General features: G+C 49.4%; 1 protein-coding gene across 1 annotated transcript in view; it reads right to left on the minus strand.

The window, feature by feature from the left end:
- Window positions 1-21,444, minus strand: part of CPXM2 (carboxypeptidase X, M14 family member 2) — a 140,687-nt gene that overhangs the window by 15,992 nt on the left and 103,251 nt on the right. The window contains exons 7-10 of the mRNA XM_042908489.1: window positions 14,902-14,990; window positions 7,917-8,040; window positions 6,475-6,671; window positions 5,296-5,475 (exon numbers count right to left, since the gene is read on the minus strand). Of these exons, the coding sequence (XP_042764423.1) occupies window positions 5,296-5,475; window positions 6,475-6,671; window positions 7,917-8,040; window positions 14,902-14,990 (590 nt within the window). The remainder of the gene's footprint in view (window positions 1-5,295; window positions 5,476-6,474; window positions 6,672-7,916; window positions 8,041-14,901; window positions 14,991-21,444) is intronic.

The following is a 21,444-nucleotide window of genomic DNA, read 5'->3' on the forward strand; positions in this document are numbered from 1 at the left end:
GTCAATACTCGGCAAGTCCCGTGAGTTAAGGGGCCAGGGATGTTCATCCGCGGCCGCAAAGCACAGAGAAAGAGAAAGCCAAGACCGTCTGTCCCTCGAGGGAAGAAACACCTAAGAGAGAACATCAACCCGGAATATGACCAAGCCTCCCATCCAGGGGCCGGCAGCCTATTCCTGTAAAGGACCATATGGGAAATGCTTTAGGTCTGGAAGGCTCTGTGGTCTCTGTCCCGACTACTCAACTCTGTCCTTGTAGCCAGAAGCACCAGAGACGATACGCGGATGAACGTGGCTGTGTTCCAATAAAACACCACTTACACAAACAAGCCTGGGGAGCAAGAGGCCCACCTACGGGCTGTAGTTCGCCAACCCCTGTTCTGTGGAGCCTAGTCTGGTCTCGATCTCTCTGCCAGTTTACAGAAAGCAGAAGAAGATGTTACGTGACATGGCAGGTATTCAGTCGGCAGCACCCAGGCAGTGGAAAAGGCTACAAGATGATGTAATCTGCTTGCTTATAACTTAGTTGTTAGAAGAGAAGCAGCGACGTGGGCAAGAGGATAAAAGACAGCAAGCGAAACGGCAGAAACCTACAGGGTAGGGGAGACTTGAAAGACGCAGCCCTCCATCACGATGAGGGCCCTTCAGTTGGCTCCTGATTTAAACCAACTATGAGAGAGAGAGCGATGGAGAATGATAATAGGGAAAACGTGAACACTGACGGGATATGTTATAATACCAAGAAATAATTTATTTTGATATGATCATGGGAATCATTTATGGTTTTAAAAGAGACCTGAAGCTTTTAGAGATACTTACTGAGGTATTTGCAAATGAAATGATACCACACCTGGGATTCGCCCCAGTAATTCTGGAGAGGGGGAGAAAGTGGGTACAGATGTAGATGGAAGGTGAATCGACAGGCACTGAAGTTGAGACGCACATGGGGACCCTTAGAGCGTTCTAATTTTCTATGAATGGCATTTTTTATGACAAAAAGTTGAAGGACGGAAAGAAGGAAGGGAGAGAGGGTTAAGAGGAGGGGAAGCGAAGAGAAGGAAGGAAAGAAGGGAGGGAGAGAAAGAAAGAAAGAAAGAAAGAAAGAAAGAAAGAAAGAAAGAAAAGAGAGAGAGAAAGAAAGAAAGAGAAAGAAAGAAAGAAAGAAAGAAAGAGAAAGAAAGAAAGAAAGAAAGAAAGAGAAAGAAAGAAAGAAAGAAAGAAAGAGAAAGAAAGAAAGAAAGAAAGAAAGAGAAAGAAAGAAAGAAAGAAAGAAAGAAAGAAAGAAAGAGAAAGAAAGAAAGAGGAAGGAAGGAAGGAAGGAAGGAAGGAAGGAAGGAAAGAAAAAGAACCGACAACATTAGATGCAAAAATTAGGTTGACAGGGTCAAATACTGCTCATGAATCTAATTATTTACCCTAAGTTATTGACTCCTATGAAGACAGTCCCAGCAAAATAAAATCTGATAATGGAAAAGAAATAAACACTGGAAATGGCTTAACTGTGCAGCACAGAAAGTTGATTAAGGAATGAAATTGACTTGATAGGATTCATTAAGTTTTGTTTTTGTTCCTGAACACATCAGGAGCCCTGGAATGGACTAATCATAGAACTTCGCTCAATACACCATATCATCATTGGTCCACGCTTGTCCTTCTCTGTATTTTAATATAATAAACACCCGTGAACCCACCATCCATGCCCCAAACCAGATCTTATAGACAATTTCTATGTAATATGTGATTCCGCCCCTCCCTTCCTCCTGCTTCCCACTCAGGGGCAACCACTGTATCCTCAATGATATACGATTCTTATTCTTTCTGTTTTGTTTTATCCTATATGTGTATACCTAAAAATAGATTATGTGGTTTTACTTGCTTTCGATCTTAAAAAAGAGGGGGTAGCCACACTGTTGTCTTCTGCAATTTTTTTTTAAAAAAATGTAATGTTTGTTTATCTGGAGAGAGAGAGAGAGAGGAAGGGGCAGAGAGAGAGAGAGAGGGAGACAGAGAATCAGAAGCAGGCTCCAGGCTCTGAGCTGTCAGCACAGAGCCTGACGCGGGGCTCAAACCCATGAACCGTGAGACCACGATCTGAGCCGAAGTCAGAGGCTTAACCGACCGAGCCACCCGGGCGTCCCTGTCTTCTGCAATTTTTTCATCTCAATGCATGTTTCGTGATGCACCTGCACGGTAGCATAAAGCTACAACTCAGTATTTTCCACTTCGGTGCTAAGATCTCATCATTGCTCTGTCCTTGTGATGATGGGCATACAGGTAACTTTCAATTTTTTGCTGTACTGAACAGTGTTGCTTTGAACTTTGTTCTGGCATACACGTGCTGAAATGTATCTCGCACAAATCACCAGAAGTGGAACCGCAGAGTCCTAGCATATACACATGTTCCACCTTACAAGATAACCAAATTATTTTCCAAAGTCACTGTGCTAATTTATACTTGCACCCACAACGCATAAGAGATCCACTGGCCCCAAGTCCTCTCCAACGCTCAGCTACTGTCAGACTTCTTAATTTGCCAACCAGTGGGTGTAAAATGTTCTCTTTTTTGCATTCCTTAGTACTAGTAAGGCTGAACATATTTTCATGTTTATTAACCATGTTTCCTCTTCCACAAATTGCCTCTTCATATCTCTTACCCATTTTTCTATTGAGCAGTTTATATTTTTTCTCATCTGTTATTCTTTATGTCTCTTGAATTTTTAATTCTTTTCCGGTTATTTGATTTGCAAATAATTTCTCTCAGTTTTTAGCTTCCCTCTTACAGTTTTTAAATTTTTGATGAGCAAGCTTTCTTATTTCGATGTAGTTGAGTTTATTAATCTTTTATTTTATGATTAATGTCATTTGGAATGGCTTTCTTCACTCTGAAACTAGCTATCTATATGACAAAGTTTCACTGAGAGATTTTACCGAGAGTGATTATTAAATCTTATCAAATGATTCTTTCTGCAGACAAATCACTTCATATTTTTTTCTTGTTTTTCTATCATTTCATTGATTCTGCTCCTATGTTTTGATCACAATCTTTATACATTGTGTGTGTGTGGGGGGGTGGTTCTTCTGTTATTTGTTTGCTAGTTTCTTTAGCTCATTTTTAGCCTCTCTTCTTTGGAATATAATCGTGAAGAGATACAAAACTCCAAAAAACACAGGAGGGTTTTGCAGCTTTCCACAAATTTTGATATGTAATATTTTCATTATCTCTGTGTTCTAATTATTTTTTAGTTGCTAGTATAATCTTTTTCTTTGACCCATTATTTAGAAGTTTTGGGTTTGTTTTTTAAATTTTCTAAATACATGCTGATATTTTCATTAACCTTGTTACTGTCTTCTAGTTGAACTATATGATGGTGAGAGCATCACGGTCTGACTTCTATTCTCCGAAACTGGCTGAGATTTCCTTTACAGCCCAGAGCATCATCTATTTTTGAAAATGCTCCAGGGATTACTAAGGAGAATATGCATTCTCTAACGGGGGTGTAGGATTCTTTCAGGTCCCTGTGTCAAGCCTGTCGACTGCTATTCAAGTCTTTACCTTGCTGACTTCTTATCTAACATAGCCACAATGGAAAAAGGTGCTAGTGGTGGCAGATCTATGTAATTCTCCCTGTGTTTCCAAAACACAACAAGCTCAAAAAGCGAAATTCTAGTCTTAAAGCAAAGACTGAAATCCCAGGGTTTCTAGGACCGTGCTGAACTTGTTCCTTGTCGCTCATGGCCACAGGGCCAAGGACGCTGGCAACCATATTCCAATTCTGGTCCAAGAGTTCCAAAATTATAACATCATTTGAATTCCCAGCTTTACCAGACATCATTAGTACGCTAGTTTAAAAAAAACAGGGGGTGGGGGGTGGGAGGAGGGGATTGTGCAGGATGGAATTAGGAAATAGAAAAGAGAATGCAGAAGACTCAGAAGCCCTGAATCCTTTACCCCCAGTAAGCTGCCCCTGGGCATCCGAATTACCCCACAGGGCATCGCCACGGTCTGTCCACACTGCTTGACTGGTTGCTTCTTGAGGGTCTAGATAACACCACCCTGTGCATCCCTAAGTGAGGCAACCATGCTGGTCTTCTTCCGCTGTGGGCTGGAACCCCGAGGCAGAACAGGGGGGCTGCCTTCTATCCACTCATCATTTCTCTTTGGATTCCTCAGGAAGAGAAGCCAGTGCTTGGTATCTGTATTTTCTTTTTTACCTTGCAAAGTGCTGCCTAAAACACAGCATTTTCCAGCCTTCCTCATGATAGGTTGATAACATGTTTTGACTAAATTCTGGCCAATGAGATCAAGACGTAAGTATTATGTAGAAATTCTGAGAATGCCTCTTAAAATTAATCAATGAGTCTGAAAGGAGGATCTTTATTGGTTTGTTTTTTTTCTTAACTCTTTCTCTCCTCTTCCTTCACAGACATGACAGCTGGAGTACCGACTGCCATCTTAGATTATGACCTTGAGAATGAAAGTCACACGCTAACATGGTGGAGACAGACAGAGGAGTCCTTGGTTCCTGATGATCACGGGGCTTCCGTTTGGCTGCTTGGCTTCTGTCATCTACCTTTAGGGTCTTTCTATGTGAAACACAAACAAACAAACACCAAAAAAACCCCAAAATGTCTACCTCATTAAGCTATCGTCATTTTGGTTTTTCTGTTGTTCCCACTGAACTTACCCCTAACTCAAGGCAGATCTCTTGAAGGACACACACACTCAGAGGTCAGGGGTAGAGGGGTAGATTACTATGGGCAGGGCAGGCAATAAAAGGCACGCAAAATTTTGTGCAAAGTCTTTCTTCTACAACACGCTCTTTGTGAGAGAACACCTGAAAATTCGAGGAACGCCTTTCTCATTGAATGCATTTTTCCTTCCAAAGAAGCACAACATGAAATAATCCATGAAGACTTATGAAAATAAAAATAAGGTATCTCAAGCAATCAGGAAGGACTGCGGCCAATTCCAAAGCAACTCCATGGCACCACCAAAGCTCAGGGCCACGAGGACGGTAATGAACGCGCACGATGCAGGGGAAGGGTGCGGGGCGCTCTTTGTTGTCGGAGCCCTGTGTGGTTGTAAAGAAATACGATTCGATGATTTCTCTTTTATGAAGAAGAGCTGAAAATACCAACGTTAAAGGTAGTTGCTCTCTAGCACACTTCCCCACTTTTGGAGAAAACATGACAGGAAAACTGGCGTTGTCTTGTTCTTAAATGTCAGATTCTCTACCAACACCAGTGGGTGTTCACCGTGGCCTTCCTTGGCTCTGCACGTGGGGTATTTTTACTCACCGTGGCATTTTCAGACAGAAACCACTCAGGGATCGCAATGTAGTGATTGGGAACTTTCCTCGGGAGATTCTGTCGGTCCTCTGCCTCCCAGAGCAGCGTGTTCAGGTCAGGAAAGTTGTTGTTGATGTCGATGCCATCGTGGGTCCAGCGCCCCAGGGACCAGCCGCCCAGCTCCGAGCCCTGGGAGACAATTCCGAACTTGAGGGACCCACAGGGCTTCTGGACTCTTCTCACACAAGATGTCTCCATCTCTATGTCCACCACCCATCCCCATCTGGGTGGATCTCTAAGCCTCTACACATCGTCTGGCCCAAAGATGGCGCCCAGAAGGGAACACTGAAGCATTTTCTATTATGACTTGGTGGGTGGTGAGTAATACAGCCAAATCCCTCCAAGAGGGAGGGCATCACCCCTGCCACATGGCCGAGCTCAAGAAGTATTACGCCCCTTCCTCCTCCTTCCCTCCCATGAAAGCTTCTAGAATGGTCAGATGAGGAACTCTGAGGAGGGATGACTCTAAGAGTCTGGCGTTGCAAAATCAACCACCACCACCGCGTCAACGGATTCTCTCTGCCATGCCCACGAGTCCGGCTCACAAACCCCTAACCACCTGGCCTTGGCAAATCTGGGACTGAGAACCCCTCACCAGCTCTGCACCAATAAACACAACCCAAAATCTGTACTGTAAACGTTCACGGGACGGGTACCCAGTACCGTTTCCCATTTTATTCCCAGATAATACGAACAATCCTCTCCATATAATTCTACAGTATGTATAGTCAGTGACCTACCACATCCTACGTCACAGTTAGAGCCTGAAATATAAACAACAGATCAGAATCACACACACAACTCTCCTCGGAGCACTGGCAAACAGGCAATAATAGAGGTGAGGGCCTGCCCCGATGCTGCGCTCGAACCGTGCTATTTTTATTCTAGTCTACTGCTGTTAGTGAAAACGTGCCAAATATCATCCTTCACGTTCACTTTTCCCACTCGTTGGCGGGTCTCAGATCCCCACGATTCTCAATCCCTGCTTTGCGTCTTTCCTACACCCGCCGGGTTCCCCTGGCTCAGCAGGGAGGCGCTCAAAGGAGAGCTAATGACGTGTGAGTGAGATGGGCGCTCTGCCGGCGGGGGCCTCGCCGCTGCCCTGGGCACGCGGGGCGGCATCATTACCCCTTCGTAGGCCTTCTCGTAGCCATCGGGGTTGAGGGAGGGGAGGATGTGGATCCGGGTCTCCTCCACCAGGTGGACGATGCGGGGGTTCCCGGCCAAGTACTCCTGACACAGGAACTGTAGCAGCAAGAGCATCAGCTCGCGGCCCAGCACCTCGTTGCCGTGGGCGCCCGCCATGTAGTGGAACTCTGGCTCGCCTTTACTCCAAGACGGGAAAAAACACAGGTTCATATGGATGCTTCTAGCAAAACAGCCCTTACCATTTAGGGTAAAAAAAAAAAAATCCCTGACAAATACTTACAATTTTACTCTACCTCTTCTTACAAAAACCCCCACCCCAGGGCGCCTGGGTGGCTCAGTCGGTTGAGCGACCAACTTCGGCTCAGGTCATGATCTCACCGTTTGTGAGTTCGAGCCCCGCGTCGGGCTCTGTGCTGACAGCTCAGAGCCTGGAGCCTGTCTCGGATTCTGTGTCTCTCTCTCTCTCTGCCCCTCCCCCACTCATGCTCTGTCTCTCTCTCAGAAATAAATAAACATTTAAAAAAATTAAAAAAAAAACAAATACCCCCTCCCCAAATTGTATCAGTACCATTTTTTTTTTTTAATTCGCCAATAGTCAGGTATAGAAGAAAACGTGTAGAAAAATCATAGATCAGCAGGGGAAACAGGCACTGACGCAATTCTACAAGGGGGCTGCCTTTGACTTTTCCCCTATTAACAGCTCAGCTTTCCCGGTGTTGTGTTTATCAGTGCCGGGCATAAGCTGACAATATTTTTCCTTCTCTCACCGGCAAAGCTACTGCTTTTGAGGAAATGTGATTTTACCCGCAGATAAAGCCCTCACCCTTTCAAAGAAACTTCTAGGAGGAACTCCTGAAATAATGATGAATTTAGAGCTGAATGAAGCAGACCGGTCCCAGACTTAAATATCGGTGGGTTTCTAAAGGACTCGCGGATTTACCAAGAAGAAAACCCAGAGAAGTCCCTCTGACCCAGACGAGAATCCGGGTTCGGGAAAAGGCTGAAAATAGGAAATGTGTGAAAACAGAATTGAGATTTAAAAAGACATTTAGGGGACCTCCTCTCACTTGAGCCCTTAATGACCAGGGAGTCCAGAATTTTCTTCGATAAAAGGATTCTGTCCTGTCTCTGGCCACTGTTTTCTTTGGTTAGTGTGACTGGTCTCAGAGCTGGAGGACAGAATTAAATGTGGTTCATTTGGAGAAAAGAAAGGTATCTCTTGCTTAGATGAGTCAACAGCCCGTATCACAAGGTAAGAGGTTCACAGAACCAAAATTTGCAGAATCTGCCTATGTGAGGGCGGTGCATGGACAGCTCCTGGCCTATTTCATGAACGTTCTCGCAGGGGTGAACCATCTCCTTGCTCTTTAAGAAGGCACCAGACAGGGAGGGACAGGTGCATCACAGAGGGGCCACCTCACCGACTTCGTGCTCCCCAGGGTGGTCGGAGATCTCCACGGCATACAGCTTCAGGCCCTGGTGGCTCTTGCCGATGTTGTAAATTCTGGTGATGTTGGGGCACATTTCGTTCACGACCTTCATCAACTGAAAAGCAAAATGCAGTTAAGGCTCTGAGCAACGATGGCTATGCATTCATGGCGAAGGGCTCCCAAGACGGCCACCTGCCATTCCCCTCCCATGGCCCCCTGCGTGCCCTCCCCTCCCCCCAACACCAGCGCTATCCCTTCTGCCTGGAATGTTCTCCTCCAGTTGTGATTATCACCTCCCTTGAGGATGGTATTACCATTTTTACTGTGGTTTCCTGTGTTCTTGTTGTTTCCTCGCTAGACTACAGATCCTTTAAGGGACACACTGTGCCCTGTATCTCCCTATCCCTGCCTAAATAAACATTTATTACTGAATATCAATTTTTCTCATAACTTAATGAGCATCTCTGATGCCAGGCTGAGGAAAGGGACAGCGCTCCCACCCCCCTGGAGCTCATGGTGCAGCAACAGAGGGTAGTCATTTGATGACCCAATTCACGGGTGCTAAATGAAGGGGTCCAGAGAAGCCATGATAATGGGGGTCATGTGGTTACAAGGGGGAGGAAAGCGGGCCTTGACAAGGAAATGCAAGGAAGTGAAATAGATACGCGTTATTCCCTGGATTTTACTTTTTTAATTGTTTTTAAAAGATTTTAATTTTTTTTTGAGAGAGAGAGACAGAGAGAGAGAATCCCAAGCAGGCTCCACACTCAGTGCAGAGCCCGGCACAGGGCTCGATCCCACGACCCTGGCATCATGACCTGAGCCAAAATCAAGAGTTGGATGCTCAACAGACTGAGCCCCCCAGGCACTCCTGAATTCTACTTCTAAAGTCAAGGTTGTTAGATGAACAGCCTCAGCGGGAGGGGGTGGGGGGTGCACCAAGCTGCCAAAGGAGGTAAGGAGGGCTCACCTGCTGGTCACAGGAGCACAGGCTGCCCTTACGAGAAAGGAGAAGCTGATTATAAAGGACCGTTGTCCGCAACAAGGCCAAAGCAGAAACTCACCGTCAGTGGAGGACCAGCATGCAAGGGACCCATAGCTTCTACCCCCGTCACCATGAGGGACACATACATCGTGCAGGGCTGACGTGGAACCACATGCGTCGCACCCCGCCTTCCCCAGAAGCACGGTAATAATATCACTAATAATGTCAACGATTCTATTCGTCACGCATCTGTTTCCTCACTGAATTTCACGATCACGACCGCCAGGGGAAGTAGGTAAGGCAGAGGTGATTGTTCCCCCTCTACAGATACGGAGACTGAGGCTCAGAGAGACACTGAGCGATTTGCCCGGGGTCACCCAGCCGGTACCAGATGTGGCCAGGGCTCTGGACTCCAAGGGCTCTTCTCTGTCCTTGAAGGTGGGGCAAAGCAATCGACACCGGCACATCTCTGCGGCCCGTTTTGTCAGCGGCACACCACGACCAGGCTGAAGACGGCCGCGGCACAGCCACCATCCGAGTCGGGGCCCCACGTGCCAGTCCCTGCAGACTGTGGTCCCCCTCAGCTACCAGCATCGTCCTCAGGAAATCCTGATCGGCACGTGATCCACTGGCTTGGTTCAGATCAATGACTATTTCTGCACTCGGGTCATCCTTAACTAGGCAACAAACGCCGCCATCCAGCACAGAGCCTGGCTGTCGTTTAGTGCCTACCCTCCTCCCCCGTTCAATCAGAGACAGAAGCAATGTGCCACCTGTGTTAGAGATCATGACCTCGACGCCCCAGAAGAAGAACCTCCACCTTCCACTGAACGCACACTTCGCCGTGGAGACATTGCTCCGTAGGGCACGGCCTCAGCCAGGACTCAACAGTCACCTCTTCATACCCCGCCCATCACAGTGTTTTCGTACCGGCCACACTCCCTCCTTGTGTTGTGGTGTCACGGGCACCCCCTTCTACACACGGCAAAGAGGACACGGGCATGTAAAGAATCTCCTTCACGAAGGTTCTTTACAATTCCCTCTGCACAGAGAGAAATTCTCTCTGAAATGCCAGGGAGGTGCCTCCAGCGGCCGCCAGCCCCGTTAAAGACCTGGCAGGGGTCCACCTTGCTTATTCCTGAAAAGGGTCAAGGATGTCTTACTGGAGTTGGAGTCTTTTTTTTTTTTTTTTTTTTTTTTTGAGAGCGAGAGGGCACAAGTGAGGGAGGGGCAGAAAGAGAGAAGCAGGGCTCACCCTATATGGGACTCAAAATCACAAACAATGAGATCATGACCCGAGCCAAAGTCAGGTGCTTAACCAACTGAGCCATCCAGGCACCCGGAGCCTTGATGGTTAATGTGACAATAAGGACGAGAATTTCTTCCTGGCCTGAGAGTATGCATTCTTAGCAGGGGTGACATCACCCCACCCCCGGCCCCCGGAGGTGAAAACTGGTCGTCAGGGGCTAAACATCTTCCAGATCACGATGCTTTGTGGCTCTCCAGAGCTCAGCGCTACCCAACAAAGTCTTACTCATCAGTATTTCATATAATGGGTGGAGGATAATTGAGACGGTGTCTAAAAAGCCTCCTGGGGTGGGGGGGTGACAATGAAACCAGGCTGAGAACGATCAGCTAGAGAGCGCCTGGCTTTGCAGAGTCCTAGCTTCATCAAGACTCTGCCTCCTCACCCCAGATGGGAATACGCTTTGCCAACCTCGTATCTACTGAATCCTAGGTTCTGCTGCTTCCCTCCTCTGCAGGAAGCAGAACTCGAGGCCCCTCCTCCAGAAATTCAGTTTCCAGCAATATACGAGAAGGGGCGTCTGCATAAAGGATGGGACAGTGACATGCTCGGTGGCACTTGCTGTGATGCTGCAGCCTTTCCCCGGGGGCACAAAGCTGGGAGATGTCCAAGCGCTCGAGGGCAGGAAGGCTGAGCATGCCGTTCCCACTCCCTGGAACGTTCTGCACCAGCATAATTACAACTATGAGGACACCATGGAAAATGGCCCGTGATCCAATATTCACTGAGGAAAGCAGGGCCAGATGACAGCCATCCTCTGATCAAAATCGTAGGAATTCTGCGAGCACAGAAGCTGAAGCACTGGATGGGGACAACTGGCCGATTCTTTAGGGTGTGGGTTCAAGGAGGACTGACCTTGAGCCTTGGGGTTTGCATTTGGTGCTGATGCAAAATGGCTCCTCCAATGAGTTAAAACGGTTTTGAAAAGGGCGGGGGGGGGGGGGGGGGAGAAGAGAAAAAGTCCTCTTGCACCAGCTTTCTTCATTTGCCTGAGAAACAGACACTGCATCTGGTCCCCTGGAGAAGGAACCCAGAGGGAGGGGGAGGGACCGAATGGCAGTAGGAGCATCCCACGGGTGAGGAGGTGGGCTCGTCCCGATCTGCAGGCCGTCGCCCACCGTCACCCACCCCCAGGGTAGGCTCGGCCGCTGTCCCACGGCCTCGTGCCCCGGCCCCACCGTCGCCGCCCTGGAAATCAGTGCCACTAGCTGGCCACCTTCCAACCCATGTCTCTGTATCACAGCCTGCTTACGGTCAGCCTACTCAGACTTCCTGTGCATCGAGACCTGGCTGGACCACATCCAAAGCCAAAGTCAGAGCATCAACCGTTGCCTCCAAACCACTTACTCTCTCCCTTTGTGGATGGTACCCCACCCTCTTCGGAGGCACGCCAGACCCCGCCTCTCCCCAACTCATTCCAGCAGGTGACCTAGGACTAGTCAGTCCTGCTCAGAGAAGCCTCTCTCTCATCCTTCTTCAGGCCCAGCGGCCTCTCTCCTGGGGACTGTGGCCATTCCTGCCAGTCTACTCCCCACGTGACTTCCAGGCTAATCTCCCGGAAACACTACTCGGCCACGTGAAAACTTCCTCTGATTCTCAGACTCAGTGCAAAAGCTTCTCCCAGCAGACTGTTCCAGAAACATGCCATTCGCTCCTACCCCCCTACCTTTGCTCTCGCTGCCGGGGGTGCCCGCCCTTCTGTCTTCACCTGCCCAAGGCTGGCCAGCGATGATAACCGACCCCATCCGCAACCAAATCCCTTCCCAACCAGGCCAACGGACCAGTCGCTTCTCCCTCCTATTCCCCAAATATCTCCCCTGGACAGACCTCCAACGTACATATTTATCTGGTACACGTTACGAGTTTATGACAAAGTGGCAGGGTTTCTGCCCTCATGGTCCCAGATGAAGGAGGCTCGTACAAACAGGTAACTCAACAATTAGAAACCGTGACTCGTGCTGTAAAGGCAGTAGCATTCCTGGAAGGGTGAGCTCACTCACGACACCAGGGACGTGCAACCTGCTCTCTGCTCTCCCTTTCCCTCCCCGTCCCACCCTCCGGCGCTCCCCCTGTGGGAGAACAGTGCCTCATAAGTCAGTGCTCTAGAAATATTTCCTGCACACATTCTCAGCATTTTCCCCTTCCAATGCAATATGTTTTTCTATTTTCTCTTCTCTCGTCCTGCTCCACTGCTGTTTCTCTTTTTTTGTGTTTGTTTGTCGGAAATGTTGTTCTCAATACTAGGATAAACTAACATTTTTTTTCCCCCGAAGTCGAGAGATTTCTATAGTAACCTCGCAGACTCCATACGGGGAATTGCTAAAAATGCTGGCTTCTTTTTCATCCCCAGGAGCCAGGAATGCAAATGGCAAATCGCTTCCGGCTTGAACGCTCTTCAGGATTGATAGATGCTCCCCTGAATAGCTTCCAGTGGAGCGCTGCGGGGCCCTGGGGTCACCCAACACCACCTGCAGGGGTTGCATTGACCACTCCCCGGCTCCTCTTGGCTCTACATCACCACGACGATGGTAAGCAGAGTCACCCAGGGTAACAAAGCACACTCCACTAGCTCTGCTTTTCTGGAAGGGCCCCGATCTTCCACACAGAACAACTATTTAAAGACACCAGCATGGCGCCCGGGGGGCTCAGTCGGTTGAGCGTCCGACTTCGGCTCAGGTCATGATCTCGCGGTCTGTGAGTTCGAGCCCCGCGTCGGGCTCTGTGCTGACAGCTCGGAGCCTGGAGCCGGCTTCGGATTCTGTGTCTCCCTCTCTCTCTGACCCTCCCCCGTTCAAGCTCTCTCTCTGTCTCAAAAATAAATAAACATTAAAAAATTAAAAAAAAAAAAAAATAAAGACACCAGCTACCCAGACTCTGTGCAATAGCTCATTTTAAGTGCATTTAGATTCATTGCTTTTGACGTTAATTGCACCAACTGAGTTGACATTTGCCTAGTTTCTGGGCTTGCAAAGATGTCCAGGGAGCGAAGCTGAGTTAACACACAAGTGCTCTGTAGAACAGAATGGTGACCAGAGTCCTCGTATAAATGCCGGAGAATGCAGAGCAGCAGGGACGATGCACAGACCTCAAGTCCAAACACATCTTGATTTCTGAAGAACAAGACAGCAAGACCACCTCTTCAGCAAGCCCCACCTCTAAGTCTGTGCTGACAGGTGTCCGGAAGCTGTGTGTGAGCGTCTCAAATTAAATGACATTGAGACGAACTGGGGTTTCTGGGTTCCCTGGGATGAGGCGGGGAGCCCTCTCAGCTCAGCCTAATTGCTCTGACCTCAGGAATGTCCCCTGCACTGGCCCTGGGTGGCTGGCTCCTTCTCTCAGCACCCAGGGCCCCTTGCTTTGAGCCACGTTAATGTGCCCTTGGTGAATCCTTGTTCTGTAAATGTATTCATGAGGCTATCTGACTGTTCAGTCTCTTCAAACAGATTCTTAGGTATCCAAGGGTTTCTCATTCGTCAGCACCCCCTGAGTTTTCTAGCACCATGCTGGGGGCAAAGGCGGAACAGGATTTCACACGCCGAGCACTCAGCATTCAGGCTGCTCTTAATTTAGCCTGACCTAATCAATGGCTGGACCCTTCCTCCTTCCAGGCCCAGTATGCAAATATTCTCCGCAGCTCAGAATTACTTGGTTTCTGTAACTAAATCTGGGGACAGTCTCAGCTGGGATTGACTTTTGCTCCTAACGGCACGAAAGTAATAAATAAGAGTATAAAGGCATCAACCAGTAATTCTCAAGCCTGGCCGTACATTAGAAACCCAAGGAGAGCTTTTCAAAACTTAGACCCTCCAGACCCTTCTCCTAAGGGTTCTGCTTTAAAAAGTGGCCCAAGGTAGGGTTCAAGTACAAGTATTTTTCCAAATTTCCCCAAGTGATTCTGTTATACAACCCAAATGGAGGATCAGGGAGTCTGAATACCAAGGGGTAGTGTTATATATTTCCTTGGTAACTGGGTTTCCCCATCGGTAAGGGAAGGATAACAGTCCCTGCCCTCCGGGGGTGGTGAGGAGACTGACCATGTTAATGCAGGTAAATTGCTAATATAGTAAATTGATGTAGGTTCTACAATGACTATTATCAATGTATTCTAGATCCTTTTCCTTCTTCAAATGCCTATGACCAACATCCACAAATCAGTGTTATCCCTTAAATGCACAGTGAGTCTTTTTTTTTTATGAGAGAGAGAGAGAGAGAATGTGAGCAGGGAAGAGGGGCAGAGAGAGAGAGAGAGAGAGAGAAGGCAGTCTCCACGCTCATCACAGAGCCTGATGAGGGGCTCGATCCCATGACCCTGGGATCACCACCTGAGCCAAAATCAAGAGTCAGACGCTCAACTGACTGAGCCGCCCAGGTGCCCCAAACACACAGTGATTCCTAAGAACCCCTGTGTTAAATCAGAAAAGTCTGGCTTCAAATTCTGTTTCAACTATTTGCTGCAGGGGGAGCCTGCCTCTGGTCACTGGAACCCCAACAAGGCATTCTCAACCTACAAACTACAAGCATTTAGCGTGGCTTCAGAAAACCAAAATGATCCTTCAGATGCCTACGCCAAACACATCATCTTAATTTCTGGAAGGAAACACACACACACACACATGCACACACACACACAAGCAACTATGTCACAAGCATATGATGCAATGCTCTTTGAGAAATCTGGATCTCACCTGGCGCATTTCCTTGTAGTTGTGGTGTTTGAAATCCAGGTCGTCGGTGGTGGTCATCTCATTCCGTCGGTGATAATAGTTATTTGGATCTGGGGACAGAAATACGATTTTAAATTCACTCACATCGTCCTATTCCTTGTGGTGGGTTCTGTTAGTGGCCTGATTCGTGTGGAGACACAAGCTAATCTCTAGCTTCAGAACATATGCACAGAGGGGAGAGAGCCAACGTTTGAGAAGTAGCTCAGGAGTCGGAGTTAGCCAGTGGTGGGAAGTGCGGACTTAGACCCAGAATGCCGGGTTCAAATCTCCGCTCTTCTGCTTAAGTGCTGTGTGATCCTGGCTAAGTCACTGGAGCAGTTTCTGCCTTGGTCTCTTCACCCCTAAACAGGGAAGAAAGGTCCTTCTCTCGTTGGTGTTTCCTTGCTTAATATTAACTGGGATCACTGATGTGCCTGGCAAACTCTCAGCACTGAATGAATGAATAAGTGAATGAATATCACCGCTATACACATGAATGGAAACTTCTGGAAGTGTGGTGCACACTATTAGTTACTCGCCCACCATCTAGTCCCCTTCCACCCTTCCTAACAGAAACCCAGTGCAGTTTGGGAATCACCCTAACCCTTCTAGGAAGTACACCTCATATCCCAGCTCAGGGGGCCAGTGTGACTGGTCTCAGCCAATCAGAGCACAGCATCTCCTGGCCTCTCTTACTGGTCCAGATGGAAGGGAAGGACTTTAATGGTGCAGAGCAGGAGTGAGTGAGAATCTCTCCGTGGTAGAGGACAGAGAGAACCCCACGAGCATCAGGAGCCAACGAGTGATGCTACATTGGATCCCAACCAATCTCCCCTGGCACTCCCAACCGCATGAGATATCCAATTCCCTTACCCACTAAGCCGGGCGGGGGAGGAGGGGGGTGGGGGCGGGCACTGGGGTTTCCGTTGTTGCAGCTGGAACACCCCAACAGGCATGATCAGGCTGTATTAACGCCGGTGACCCATGGAGACTGGGATTCGGAGGTCTGGGGAGAGATGTCTGCTCTTAACTTGATTCTCTACCCCATATAAATTGACTCTTTTCTTCAATCCACATAAGCCGTGTTGTTCACATAATTATGAGGACAAAGGACCCTCAGAAGAAAGGACAGGCTGGGGAAGAAGAGGAGTCAGGAGGAGGATAAGGGGGAGGGGCGCTCAGTGGGCCTGGAGGTCTTTCTCTGGACGTGACCTACAGCCAGCCCCACGGCGTCTCCAACTGGAGGATGAAGCTGGAAATCCTAGCCGGCTCCCAATGTAGAGAGAACACGTTGCTTTAGTCAGGTTGCTCTCCTACCCCAGACGCCGTGTGGGCAAGGCTGGAGCCACAGCAGCTGTGGTTTGATCCAAGTGGCTCAAGGGGTGACTCCAGAGGCAGTGGCCGTGGCCGTGGCGGGTGACAGAGGGACGGGCTCTGAGCGGTACCGGAGCAGTGGATCCTGATTTGTGCCACCAAATGTGGTCCTCCGACCAGCACCCGGGCTGCCTGTCAGACCCAGCCCAGACCTACTGAATCAGAATCCGCACGTAAAAACAATCCCAGCTGATTCTACAGATCAGAAGTCTGAGGAACACTGTGTTAAAGTACCAAGCACCCCGCCAGCAGGGACAAGGCACTCGATACGCATGGCACACAGCTGCCGTCAACTGAACCAGCTGCACGATGTCTGCGTCCCCAGAACCACAGGTCGTGACGGCCATAACCGACCTTGCCAGGGTTCACTAACCATTGGCTTCACGCTAGAGAACCCACTGGCTTCACGCTGGAGAACTGAGGCTGCATGCGATGAGGTGAAAATCACATATAGGCCCAAACACCAAAAAACCCAGATTTTAATACCCACCAAGGTCTGCCCATAACACCAGTAGAAACAAGGACCGCCATTGAAAGGGAATTAGGACCAGGGCGAGCTGGCATGCTGTCCAGGAAAGAAAGCAAAAGCAGATCTGATCGGGTTTAGCACAGGCTCCCCAGTTAGTTTCAAGCACTCGGCTTCCAGGAGCGTGGGTTGACCACACCCTCACGCGAGCTGCCTCCCTTGGATTTCCAAGCCTGTGTGTCTCAAAGCAAAAGGTAAGCATATTTTCCACGTTAATTTGCACTTTATTTACCCGTAGGATGCTTCCTAAGAGCGACTCCACACTCCCCAAGTCCCAGGGGCCTCTTTCCAAAACTCTTTAAAGCCACTTGGTCTTCAAACTCAAGTTAGGCCTTGAAGGTTCTTCAAAAGGATTGAAGAAAAACTCAGGACTCTAAGTACAGAGGAGCTCCACGTTTGGCAACGTCATGCCCTCCTTAAGACTAATCAATATGCCTAGGGACAAGGGTACAAGTTCCAAAAACTGTCTCAAAACCACAGGTCGGTATTTTTCACAACTTTCTACCTCCCACATTTTGAGCAAAGAATTCTTTATTTGCCCACTTACTCTGACTGGATAAAGTTTTATTGAGAACCTACGAGGAGCTCAGTACTGTAGGTAAAGAGATGGGTAAGAACCAAGCCAAGCCCTCTGGGGGTCCAGGGTCTGCAGACAGAGCCAACTGGTCGAAGCCACGGTCCCCTTCTTCTTTCTGTGGACAAAAGATCCCTTCTGCCCGCGGGGAATGTATTCCAGATGGCTTGGATAAAATTGCCTTGCCCAGCATGCAGAGGCATGAGTATGTGGCCAAGGTCCAGCCATGAAACATGTGTCCCTGTACCCACAGTCACTGGCTCAGAGGGGATCCCAAGATCCTAGGGTCCAAGCTGGGCCAATGAGACGACTTTTCTCCCAGACATGGGAGGACAAGACTCTCCTTCTGTAGGAGTTGCTCACATTGTGGGATGGGTTTGGGGTGTTGGTCTCCCTGTCCGTGAGATGGAGAGAAGGGGAGCCCTGACATAGTAGAACTACTCTTGCCTGAAGCCAGAGTCGGAGTCAGATCCACCCCTGGAGTTTTCGTGTATGTGAGCCAAAACTGTCCTCCCCTACCCCACAAGCTAATTAGAATAGGGCTTCTGGCATTTGAAACACAAGTCCTGATTCAGTCTGTGAGGCCTATATCCCCACAGATGGAGCTTTGGAAAAATAGGTCTCCTTGCTTCCCTTGGCTTGTTTGGTTTCACATGTCATATGTGCTGAAAACCAGTTGATTCCTTCCGGAACACCTTAGTTATGGGGACAAACTCCCGGAGGGGCATGTGGAGCATGCCATCTCCCTGACTGTTCTTCTCTTATTCAGCTACTCAAAATCCTCCTCTGCCTGAACCTGTCTACTGATTATACCTTTTGGGGGTTGAATTATGTCCCCCCCGCCAACCCAAAAAGATATGTTAGAGTCCTAACCCCCAGTACTTTAGAATGTGACCTTATTTGGAGCGAGGGTTTTTACAGAGGTCAGCAAGTTAAAATGTGGTCATTACAAGGGCACCTGGGTGGCTCAGTCGGTTAAGCATCTGACTCCGGCTCAGGTCACGATCTCACAGTTCGTGAGTTTGAGCCCCGTGTCAGTTTCTATGCTGACAGCCCGGAGCCTGGAGCCTGCTTGGGATTCTGTGTCTCCCTCTCTCTCTGTCCCTCCTCTGCTTGCTCTCTGTCTCTGTCTCTCAAAAATAAATAGACATTAAAAAAAGAAAATGAGGTGATGAGAGTGGGCCCTGATGCATCATGCCTGGTGTCTCCAGCAAGGGGGATGCAGACACAGAGGTAAGCAGGCAGGGAGGAGTCCCGGTGGAGGGGAGGGCACAGGTGCGGCGATGCCTCTACAAGAACCAGAACCACCGACTGCTAGCAGGCCCCCAGAAGTGGGGCAGAGGCACAGGGAAGATTCTCCGCCACGGCCTGAGGAAGAGCCAGCCCTGCTGACGTCTTGACCTAGGGCTTCTGGCCTCCAGAACAGAGACAATAGCTTTGTGTTACCATCACCTCCCAGGTTCTGGTACTCTTCATGGGAGCCCTAGGAGACTGCCTACGCACCTGGGACATCCCTGCCTCCTCACGGCCCGGACACCCGCTCTTCCTGTCCCCAAACACACACCAGCTCACCACACAGGGCTCTTTTTGCAAGAACAGTGAGGACTCGAGACCAAACCCCATCCCCGGAAATCCGGGGGGGAGCCGAGGTTCTCGAACTAATGTGCTTCGCTGTCTCTGCTACTTTGGGGACCTCGCTTGACTGGGGGTGGGCATTCGGAGGGGAGGGGAGAGGCTGTCTTTGCTGGAAAGGAGGCTCACGTGCAATTAAGAACCGCTGGGCTCACGATTCCTTTGACATGCTCTATCCAGAGCAGGCAACCCACAGGGGTAGAGGTTAGAGGTCGTGGGGACGGCGGGGAAGGAGGGTCAGGAAGTGATTACTCAATGGACCCAGGGTGTGTTTATGGGTCATGATGAAATTCAGAAACTAGACAAAGCCAGTGCTTGTACCACCTTGGGAATGTGCTAAGTACCACTGAACCGTATCTTTAAAATGGTTCGTTGAAGGGGACCTGGGTGGCTCAGTCAGTTAAGCTTCTGACTCGGGCTCAGGTCGTGATCTCACGGTTTGTGAGTTCAAGCCACGAGTCAGGCTCTGTGCTGACAGCTTGGAGTCTGGATCCTGCTTTGGACTCTGCGTCTCCCTCTCTTTCTTCCCCTCCCCTGCTCGCACTCTGTCTCTCCCTCTCTCAAAAATAAATAAACATGAAAAAAATTCAAAATGGTTAATTGTACATTATGTGAGTTTCACTTCTTTTTTTTTTAATGTTTATTTTTGAGAGAGGGAGAGAGAGAGAGAGAGAGAGAGGAGGGGCAGAGAGAGAGGGGGAGACACAGCATCCGAAGCAGCTCCAGGCTCCGAGCTGTCCGCACAGAGCCCGACACGGGGCTCGAACTCACGAACCGGGAGATCGTGACCTGAGCCGAAGTCGGACGCTTAACCAACTGAGCCACTAGGTGACCCTCACTTGTTTTTTTTAAGAAAAGGACTCCCCGGCCTCTCCCCAAGGAAATGCCCGCCACTGTGGCCCAAAGCCCCGACTCCTGAGTGCAGATAACCTGGCACCAGATGCAAGCTGAGCGCCAAAGAGCCAGCCCCCTGATGAAAAGAGGTCACAGGTGTCCAGGCCCCACCTGACTGTTATGACAAGGTCCCTCCAAGAGGAGGAAGGGGAAGAGCTGGAGCCCCTGACAGAGGCCGTTTTCACGCCAGGTCATTACTGTCCGTGGAAGCATCAAACCCTGCTACGAGGGGCTGCAAAGGCGGAGCATATGGTGATGCCGATTTCTTTTCGCCCCTTTTCACGTAGCCCTGCTGCATAATGGCTCCGCTGTGCAGCACGCAGGAGCCCAGGAACCCCTCCGATCTGACGTTGTTTCTCCAGACCGTCCTGGGGCCAATTTGCAGCCTGACAGGAGGAACTCTCCGAAAAGACAGTTGTTAGGAGTGCTGAAGTTTTTGCAGTTTCCCAATAATCAGCAAGGGGCAGGTGCACCAGGAAGAGAAACCACAGGTTTATTGAAACTCCGTAAGGGCAAGTTCTTTACAGGAAAGACAGGCTACAGCCAGCAAGGCTGGACCCCCCTGAGTGGAGAGTGGTTTCCCTGGGGGAAAGGATGCCCGGCACACTTCCCTTGTTATACTGTGAGAGAGCTCTTGGAGGGGGGGGGGGGGCGGGGGGGTCAGCAGAAGTGTCCACCTCCTCTCGGAACCCCTGGGCCCTGCCCCAGGACAGGCACATCCTACGTGTCTGATGTACGAATGCACGAGTGAGGAATGAATGAGTCGGTGGGTGGATGGATACACATCCCCATCCAGTTACTTAGGAAAGACTGCTTATGAAGAGGATAACACGTTCTGGGGCCAGGAGACCTCTGAGAAGGAGCCCACTATACGCTCAGCTGGTATTCCTCATCGCCGTGGCAGAACGAAGACTAGAAGGCAGGGCAGAGGGGGTGGCGAATGACAATCACATCCTGGGGATTCAGGACAATTAGGGAACCCTACACCACCCCTGGGTCCCTTAGTGCACTAGCTTTCTAGGGCCTACCGTAACACAGTACCATAACCTAGGTAGCCTGGAACAAATTTACCATCTCACAGCTATGAACGGTAGAGATCTGAAATCAGCTCAAGGCTCTAGGGGAGTGTCCTTCCGTGCCCCTTCCTAGCTTCTGGCAGTTGCTGTCAACCCCCGGCTTGTAGCCACGTCACGCAATCTCTGCCCCTATCATCCCATGGCCTTCTCTCTGTGTGTCTGTTTTCTCTTCCTAAGGACACCAGTCATTGGATTTAGGGCCCACCCTAATCTTCGCCAGTCACACCGGCAAAGACCCTACTTCCAAATAAGATCACATCCCAAGGTTCCAGATGGACATGAATGTGGGGGGATGCTATTCAACCCAATGCACTCAGTCATGGCAAGCCTTACAAGGCAAAGGCCACTAGGGGAGGACCGCCCCCCTTCCTGAACTGAGCTACTTCGGTACAGTAAGAGGTAGGCTTCTTGCTGTGTTACTGATCCCGGGGAAGGAGGGAAATCTGTGG

This window comes from Panthera leo, chromosome D2 (assembly GCF_018350215.1).
Source record: "Panthera leo isolate Ple1 chromosome D2, P.leo_Ple1_pat1.1, whole genome shotgun sequence".
NCBI classification, from domain to species: domain Eukaryota; kingdom Metazoa; phylum Chordata; class Mammalia; order Carnivora; family Felidae; genus Panthera; species Panthera leo.